Source organism: Pristis pectinata, chromosome 33 (genome assembly GCF_009764475.1).
Source record: "Pristis pectinata isolate sPriPec2 chromosome 33, sPriPec2.1.pri, whole genome shotgun sequence".
In the NCBI taxonomy this organism is placed as follows: Eukaryota; Metazoa; Chordata; class Chondrichthyes; order Rhinopristiformes; family Pristidae; genus Pristis; species Pristis pectinata.
The window spans coordinates 7,166,292-7,176,059 of NC_067437.1; the positions used below are offsets into that span (position 1 = coordinate 7,166,292).

Consider the following 9,768-nt stretch of genomic DNA (forward strand, 5'->3'; position numbering starts at 1 on the left):
CAGAGGGTAGAGCTTTAAGGTGAGAACTAAAAGGTGAAGAAGGAAGAATTTTCTCACCCAGGGGGTGATTGGAAGATGGAACACATTGTCTGAGGGGGTGGTGGAGGCAGAGACTCTCACAATATTTAAGGAGAGACTGGATAGGCTGAGGCTTTGTTCCCTGGAGGCTGAGGGGTGACCTTATAGAGGGTTATAAATTCATGAGATAAGGTGAATGGTCACATTAGACTCCCCAGGGTAGGGGAGTCTAAACCTAGAGTGCATAGTTTAATGGTGAGAGGGGAAAGATTTAAAGGGTTCTGAGAGGCAAGTTTTCCACACAGACGGTGGTGGGTATGCGGAACAAGATACCAGAGGAACTGATAGAGGCAGGTACAATTACAATGTTAAAAAGACATTTAAACAGGTAGATTTCTAAGATATCTTTATTCGTCACGTGTACATCGAAACACACAGTGAGATACATCTTTTTGCGTAGAGTGTTCTGGGGGCAGCCCGCAAGTGTCACCACGCTTCTGGCGCCAACATGGAATGCCCACAACTTCCTAACCCGTAAATCTTTGGAATGTGGGAGGAAACTGGAGCACCCAGAGGAAACCCGCACAGACACGGGGAGAACATACAAACTCCTTACAGACAGCAGCGGGAATTGAACCCAGGTCTCTGGCACTGTCATAGCGTTACGCTAACCGCTACGCTACCATGCCGACCAAAGGAATAGGGAAGGATAGGTTTAGAGGGGTATGGGCCAAAGAGACTCGCTCAGGTGGGCAACTTGGTCAGCATGGATGAGTTGGGCCGAAGGGCCTGTTTCCTATGATGAAGTATCTAGGTAAGCAGTTGATTCACCAAGGCATACAAGGGTATGGACCAAGCGTTGGTCAATGGGACTAGTACAGATGGGTACTTGATAGCATGGACATGGTGGGCCAAAGGGCCTGTTTCTGTGCCGAATGACACGACAATTCTATGAAGAGGACATTCAACCCATTCTGCTTATGCTAGCCAAAGATACTGAAGTAGTTAGGTCACCCCCACCCTTGGCCTGTAGTCTACGAGCTCATTCTGGTTCTACTTAAACATGAGGAGGGTTTCTGGTCCAATGCCCCGTCAGGCGGGGAACTCCCGAAGGCACAGAAAGAGGCAACCTATTAGAGAGCGACTGACCTGCACGAGTCCTGCGGGAGGTCAGCAGGTGTGAATGCAGGATCTCATCCTCGTCCTCCTCGTCGATGACTTTGCACTGGCGGAGGTAGGTGGTCAGCTTGCTGGGGTTGATGGACTTGGTCAGGATGTGACGTTTGCTCTCAATCCTCTCCCACAGCCTCTCCTGCTCTGCCTCCGCCTCATCCAGGCTTAGGCCCGGGTCACTGCCCATCGCCTCCTCTCGTGCTGTAAGAAACAGAACACAATCAGGTCAGTGAGGCACAGCAAGAGTCCACAATTCAAGCATCAGTGACGGAAAGAAAACATCTGTGTTTAGATAGCACCCTCCACCACAGACCAAGGTGCTTTATAGTCAATGGATGCTCTTCCAGTGTAGGAAACACTGCAGCCATCAGTGCACAGCAAGATCCCATATCCTGTAATATGACCGTAACTGGGCAATCTGTTTAGTCCGATGCACTGGGTAAAGCTGACAGCATAACGTCAGGGGACTTTCACATCCAACGGGGAGAACAAACAGGGTCTTGGCTCAGGATCTCATCCACAGGAGGTCTTGGATCAGGATCTCATCCTCAAACAGCTCGGGCTTCCTCCGTACAGCCTGAGATTTGGTGGGTGTCCTCAGGATCACAGAACATTTACCCTGCAGCAGGAGGTCACCGGAGCTGTCCTATCCCAACCTGACCTTCTCCGCCCTAACCCCGCCTCCCACACTGGACACGTCGCCCTGCCGTCACGGCTCTTCGTCCACACTCAGCTCCCCCTCTTTGCCACTCTTTTTCTGGTCTGCCTCCATCCATCACCCACCTGCCTCTTGTCTCCCAACTCCACCCATCCCCCTCCCCTAGCTGGCTCGACCTGCCTGTCATCTTTCACCCCTCCTCAGTCCACCAATCGCCTCAGACTCCTGTCTCACCCCTCCCCCTCTCCTCTTTGTACTGGCTCCCTTCCCTCTCCACTCTCAGTCCTGACGCAGGGTTTCGACCCGACTCTACCCGCTGAGTTCCTCTGGCAGATTCATTACTGTGTGAACTTCAGTTCCGCGATTCATCTTTGGGGAATTCAAATCCACAGTCGTAAAAGTTTCAGGCCCAGGACCAGAACCACAAAACAACTCAACCAGTAGTACCGTCTCTGGGTGTCCACATCTCTGACAGAGGTAAAGATTCCATCAATCACAGCATTTACATCAAGCATGGCCTCAGGTATGAACGCATGAATTAAGAGCAGGAATAACTCACTTTGACAGGCTAATCTGCTCCATCATTTGAAAAAATCTCGATTAATCTGATTGTAAACAACTCTACATTCCCATCTAGCCCCAGTAAACTTGCTTTTCAAATATCTATCTATATCTACCTTAAAAATATTCTAAGACTGCTTCCATTGAACTGTAAGGGAATTCCAAAGACTCACTGTCCTTTGAGGAGAACAAATCTCTTCATTTCTGTCTTAACACCTTCATTTGGATCAGTGGTGCCTACTTCTAGATTCTCCCACAAGAAAAAAATCCTCCCTACATCCTCCCTGTCAAGACCCCTCAGGATCTTAAACATTAGTGAGCACTGTAGTGAGTGGGCAGACACGGTAGAGTAACGGTTTGCGTAACGCTATACAGCGCCAGCGACCCGGGTTCAAATCCGGCCACTGTCTGTAAGGAGTTTGTACGTCCTCCCCGTGTCTCTGTGGGATTCCTCCGGGTGCTCCGGTTTCCACCCACATTCCAAAGGCGTACGGGTTAGGAAGTTGGTGACACTTGCAGGCTGCCCCCAGCACACTACGCAAAAAGATGTATTTCACTGTAAGTTTGTGACTAATAAAGATATCTTATCAAGCATCCTCTTGCATTCTTCTGTTCTTCAGTGAAGAAAAGCCCAGCCTGTCCCACCTTCCCTCATTAGACAAACCACCCATTCCAACCATCAATCGAGCAGACTTTTCTTTGAACTGCTTCCAATTCATGAGTGCTTTTCTCTTTGGAGAGAAGGAGAATGAGAGGTGACTTGATAGAGGTGTACAAGATGATAGGAGGCATAGATCGAGTGGACAGTCAGAGACTTTTTCCCAGGGTGACAATGGCTAACACGAGGGGACATAATTTTAAGGTGATTGGAGGAAGGTATAACGGGGATGTCAGGGGTAAGTTCTTTTTACACAGAGAGTGGTGGGTGCATGGAACGCACTGCCGGCTGAGGTTGTGGGGGCAGATACATTAGGGACATTTAAGAGGGTCTTAAATAGACACATGAATGATAGAGAAATGGAGGGCTATGTGGGAGAGAAGGGTTAGATAGATCTTAGAGCAGGATAAAATGTTGGCACAACATTGTGGGCCAAAGGGCCTGTACAGTGCTGTAATGTTCTATTAGAAAACATTTCTTAAATAAGACCAATATTATTCACAGTGCTCCAGATGTGGTCTCATCAATGCACCATATAACTGAAGCATTACCTCTCTAGTTTTGTATTCAATTCTCCAAGTAATAAGCAATGACATTCTTTTAACTTTCTTAAATACGTTCTGTATCTATGAATCTCTTTTGTGGATCATGCACTGGGACACCAAGAAGCGTTTGCATCTCAGATCTCCACAAACTCTCACCATTTCATGCTTCTTTCTAATCTTTCTGCCAGTGTGGACAATTTGACATTTTCCCACATTATACTCCATTTGTCAGATCTTTGCCCACTCGTTTAACCTCTCTATATCCCTCTGCACCCTTAATCATAGAATTAAAAGCAAAAAGGCAAAGAGATTAAGACTGGAAATCCACCACAGTTACTCATCCAGCTACTCGGACACCACCTCCCAAATCGCCAACCTTGACCACCAAACAGGACGAGGACAATAGGTGCCGGGGAACATCACCACCTGCAGGTTCTCCTCAAAGTCCTGCAGTGTCCCGACTTGGAACTATTTCACTGTTCCTTTCTTGGTATTGGATCATCCAAATCTCCCATGTGGAAGGCTCTTCCCTACTCCAGGGCTTTCAAAAATTTGGATGATACGTCTAGAGAAGAGCTCGTGATAGTCTATGGAACATTTCTCTGCCATTACATGAGATGTGCAGGCTTGTTAAATAGTAAACCGATTCAAGCCCCAATTGGGCTGGAGGACAGGAGAGATTACTGCTGACTCTGCTTGGCAGCAGAGGTACTTAGCATTAGTTTCACCTCCTTTTAAAATTGAAATGATCGGGTCTCAAGTTGCTCGAAGTACTTCGGCAAGTCAGAGCTTGAGTTGGTTGGAGGCCAGTGCCAAAAGCAGCATGTCAAATTTCATTGCTGTTAGCTCATGCGGCCGCTTGTATGAATTGGGTCAGTGTGACATGACGAAGGAGACCAAACTAAATGCAAATACTTGGAGCCAATGGCAGGAGGGAGTCCTGAGGGAGCTTTGGTGACTCTTAATACTGGACAAGTCGGCCCTTTGGTCTTTTGTCCTGCTCCAACCACGTAGATGCCACAGCCAAGAAAGCATACCAGCATCTCTACTTCCTCAGGAGGCTAAAGAAATTCAGCATGTCCCCGTTGACCCTCACCAATTTTTATTGATGCACCATAGAAAGCATCCTGTCCAGATGCATCACGGCTTGGTACAGCAACTGCTCTGCCCGAGACCACAAGAAACTGCAAAGAGTTGTGGACACAGCTCAGCACATCACGGAAACCAGCCTCCCCTCCATGGACTTTGTCCACGCTTCCTACTGCCTCAGTAAAGCAGCCAACATAACCAAACATCCACCCCGGACATTCTTTCTTCTCCCCTCTCCCATCAGGCAGAAGATACAAAAGCCTGAAAGCACCAACCACCAGGCTCAAGGACAGCTTCTATCCTGCTGTTATAAGACTATTAAATGAAACTCTTGTACATTGTACTCTTGTAACTGTAACACTTTATTCTGCGTTCTGTTATTGTTTTACCCTTGTACTACCTCAACGTGCTTGTAATAGATGGCATGCAAAACAAAGTTTTTCACTGTATCTCAGTATATGTGACAATAATAAACCAGTTTACCAATTTAGCCATTACGGTGCTTTGCTGGCTGATCTCCCACCCTGGGCCTGAGCTCGTACAGAGCCACTCATCGCAGCTGCTGCTGTTCCTGTTTACATCAAGCTATCTTCACCCTCCCTCAACTCTCTCCTCTATGTCTAATACCAGAGGACATGCATTTAATGAGAGAAAGGAAAAGTTCAAAGGAGATGTGAGGGGCAAGTGTTTTACACATTGTGTGGAATGGGCTGCCAGGGGTGGTGGTGGAGGCAGATATGAGGTACTTAAGAGGCTCTTAGATGGGCACATGAATGTGTAGAGAATGGAAGGATGTGGACCATGTGCAGGCAGAAGGGATTAGGTGTCACTAGTTTAATTACTTCGGCACAACATTGTGGGCTGAAGGGCCTGTTCCTCTGCTGTACTGTTCGATGTTCCAATGGCAGCTGAGAACAAGTGTGGAGGGAGGAAAAATAAAGGAAACATCAAAACCTGGCATCCAAGGATTCGGAGTGGGATGGGGCAGTGTGCTTGAACAGTGGGGCAGCACTGGAGCAGCCTACTACACACAACATACAATGCACAACATACATGCACAGGAGCTGCACAGTGTGTATGTGAACACTACCAGTGTTGCTGCACCCAGGAACTGTACATAACACTGTATATCAAGTCAAGTTGAGTCAAGTTTATTGTCATGTGCACAAGTACGGTGAGGTACAGGTACAATGAAAAACTTGCTTGCTTGCTTGCAGCATAGGAGATCCATTGTGCGTCTGATGGGTCACACGTGTCTTACAGTCATCGTTATCCAGCATGGAATAGGCCCTTCAGCCCAACTCATCCATGGCAACCAAGATGTATCTACCTGAGCTAGTCCCAACTGCCTGCATTTGGCCCATATCCCTCTAGGCCTTTTCTATCCATGTACAAATATCTTTTAAATGTTATAATTGTACCAGCTCCTACAGCCTCCTCTGGCAGCCCGTTCCATATTCCCACCACCCTCTGTGTGAAAATGTTGCCCCTGAGGTCCCTTTATAATCTTCCCCCTCCCACCTTAAATCTATGCCCTCCAGTTTCAGACTCCTCTACCCTGGGAGAATCTTGTTCAATGACACAGAGTGACTCCTCGTTAGGTAGCGTTTTGACTTTACAATCCTCTCCTTGCTGCATTTTACCCTGTTTTAATTCTCCTAGGTCTGTGCCTTTTGCTCTGGACCAGCTCTGGAACATTTCACATGCAGTCCAGCTCAGGAGTGTTTCTAGTTTTTACTAGAATCCAGAAAAATGAGTTACATCCAGTGACTAAGAAACTTTAGTCAAGGGTGCATCAACCTTCGGACTCCATCACTAAACTGAAGTTAGTAGAAATAGCACGTCCACATTCACAGTCCTGTTAGATTATTAAAATTTACCATCATTTATCTTCCACCTCTGACGCACCTTGTCCAATAACCAGGCAGATTGATCTCACGTCTGCATTGTATTCAGGAAACCCCATGGAACACTTTCCACATGAATGAAAATGTAAATTCCACATCGTTAATGTTTATTGCTGACACATAGTCTAATCAATATTTTTCAAAGAAGGCCTCTGAGAGACATTGTTTGGTTTTTTAATGGCTTAAAGCAGAAAAATACAAGGCCTATGCATCCTGAATTTAATCGTGATATCATTGGAGGACATGAATTTAGTTGCCTGGGCCCCAAGTTTGGAATTCCTTCCTTAAACAGCTCTGCCTCCCTTTCCTTTAAGACACTCCTGGTGTGAGTTAGCCTTTGGTCATCTTTCCCAGTAAACTGCAGTGCATTTCAACACTGATTTCTTTTTATTTTACAATGCTCACACAGGCGCCCCTGGGTGCCACATTAAGGGTAGCTGAAGGTCGACAATCTTGTTGACATTAGAGCTGCCCTGTGCTCCTACTGAGCTCTGTGTGCCTGTACACAGGAATTGTGCCATGTTTAAATATAAGTCACCGCAGCAGTACTCACCTCCCAGACCCATTGTATCAGGCTTCACCAGCTCCATTTCTCACTTCCATCCAGCGAGTATTGATGCTTCCTAAGCAAACCTTTTCAGATAACTATCTGCAAGAGCTCTCCTCCGACCTGGGCTCTGAGTCAGAGTTCCACGCCTGTGAGTGAAGCAAAGCCATAAACATTCAGCAACTTACCATTCATGTGTCAGGACTGTTACTGCCAACGATTGCCGCCTTGACGCTTCAGGAACATGGAACAAGAAGTCAAACCAGGTCTTATCTGCTGCCAGCTGTCCCGAGCCCAGAGTGAGTGCAGCTAGGCAGGTCACAAAGGCACAACTCCTTTTCCTTCAGTTGTGTCGGCAAGCGTGTCCGGACAGGCAGCCTACGAATGGTGAGGGAGCTGCTGTCTGACTCTGAAGCTGAACTATGTGCTTTAGAATGCAAGGCAGGCGTCCCAGAGCACCTGGAGGTGTGTGCTAACCACTCCCAGTCTTCCAGTGAAAAGTGAGTGCCACCCACTTTCAGAGAGCAGAGTACACGGTGTAAGATACTCAGGGCCATAGATTGGCTGAAGATCAGGATCGATTCAAGGCTGGGCCCAGGAATGTGGACTGCAGGAACAGCGAGATAGGGCATGGGGGAGGGTGCTGTACATCTGGGAGTGATGCAGGCTCATACACTCTCGATTATAACTGATATCCTCTCATGTTTCTAAAATTATGAGGCATATATAGGGTAGACAGAATCCTCTTCCCAGCGTAGAAATGTCAAATACCAGAAGGCGTGCATTTAAAGTGAGAGGGAGAAAGTTCAAAAGAGCAGTTTTTGTTTTACACAGGGAATGGTGGGTGCCTGGAACAGGTTGTCAGGGGCGGTGGTTGAAGCAGATACCATAGTGGCATTTAAAAGGATTTCTGAACATGCAGGGAATGGAGGGATATGGATCATTAGCATATCTTTCTGTGGTGCATCGATAAAAGTTGGTGAGAGTCAAAGCGGACAAACCAAATTTCTTTGGCCTCCTGAGGAAGTAGAGGCGCTGGTGAACTTTATTGGCCGTGGCATCTACGTGATTTGACCAGGACAGGCTGTTGGTAATGTTCATTCTCAGGAACTTGAAGCCTGTCCTGGTCAAATCACATAGATGCCAACTTTTATCGATGCACCATAGAAAGCATCCTATCTGGATGTACCACGGCTTGGTACGGCAACTGCTCTGCCCAGGACCGCAAGAAACGGCAGAGAGTTGTGGACACAGCCCAGCGCATCATGGACACCAGCCTCCCCTCCTTGGACTCTGTCTTTACCTCTCGCTGTCTTGGTGAAGCAGCCAACATAATCAAAGACCCCACCCAGGTCATTCTCTCTTCTCTCCTCTTCCATCGGGCAGAAGATACAGGAGCCTGAGGGCACGTACCACCAGACTTAGGGACAGCTTCTACCCCACTGTGATAAGACTATTGAACGGTTCCCTTATAGGATGAGATGGCCTATGATCTCACAGTCTACCTTGCTGTTACATTACACCTTATTGCGCTGCACTTTCTCTGTAGCTGTGACACTTTACTCTGTACTGTTATTGTTTTTACCTGTACTACCTCAATGCACTCTGTACTAACCCAATGTAACTGCACTGTGTAATGAATTGACCTGTACGATCGGTATGCAAGACAAGTTTTTCACTGTACCTCAGTACAAGTGACAATAATAAACCAGTACCACGTGCAGGCAGAATGGATTTTAAGTTGGCATCGTGTTCAGTGCAGACATTGTGGGCCGAAGGGCCTGTTCCTGTGCTTTACTGTTCTATGTTCTATATAATCCAGGATTTCAGGCTTGGTATTGAATCAAAACTACTTACAAGGATGTGGAATCAGGATTTATCCAGCAAAGGAAGAGACCATTCAGCACATGGCACCTGTACCAGCTCTGAAAGTTTTCTCAATAGCTCACTTGCCTGTGGTCCCACAGTCAGACCCTTGGTAATGAGACCTGCACTGTTTACACCAGCATCACCACAGCCCTGACAGAACCGTGCCGCTCTTGGAAACTGCGGGCTCGGACTGTGCCAAGCCCCTGCAAGTGTGCAAGCTTACCATCTGCCTGGTAAGTGGAAATAAAAGGGCAGCACAGTGGCACAGCAGGTAGAGCCACTGCCTCACCCCTCCAGTGACTCAGGTTCAATCCCGACCTCCGCTGCTGTCTGTGAGGAGTTTGCACGTTCTCCCTGTGACCGCGTGGGTTTCCCCCGGATGATCCAGTTTCCTCCCACGTGCGGAGTTGGTAGGTTGATTGGCCGCTGTAGGTTGGCCCTGGTGTTGGTGAGTGGTGGAATCTGGGAGGAGGCGAGAGGAACGTCGGGAGAATGAGAAAGAGAAAAATGGGATTAGTGTAAAATAGGTGGTTGATGGTCAGTTTGAACTCAATGGGCCGAAGGGCCTGTTTCTATGCTGTATCTCTCTGTGACCCAATGACTAGGGAAATAGGTCTTTCAGCCCAACAGCTAAACCACAATCTGCTGGAGGAACTCAGCGGGTCAGGCAGCATCTGTGGAGGGAAATGGACAGTCAGTATTTCAGAACGAGACCCTTCATGTGGACTTTCAGCCCAACAGTT

General features: G+C 47.5%; 1 protein-coding gene across 2 annotated transcripts in view; it reads right to left on the reverse strand.

The window, feature by feature from the left end:
• Window positions 1–7,543, reverse strand: part of LOC127585477 (caspase recruitment domain-containing protein 11-like) — a 70,048-nt gene extending 62,505 nt beyond the window's left edge. For both annotated transcript variants that reach the window (XM_052042957.1, XM_052042956.1), the window contains exons 1-2: window positions 7,345–7,543; window positions 1,168–1,392 (exon numbers count right to left, since the gene is read on the reverse strand). In XM_052042957.1, coding sequence (XP_051898917.1) covers window positions 1,168–1,392; window positions 7,345–7,351 — 232 coding nt within the window. In that variant the 5' untranslated portion in view covers window positions 7,352–7,543. The remainder of the gene's footprint in view (window positions 1–1,167; window positions 1,393–7,344) is intronic.
• Between the last annotated feature and the right edge of the window lie 2,225 nt (window positions 7,544–9,768).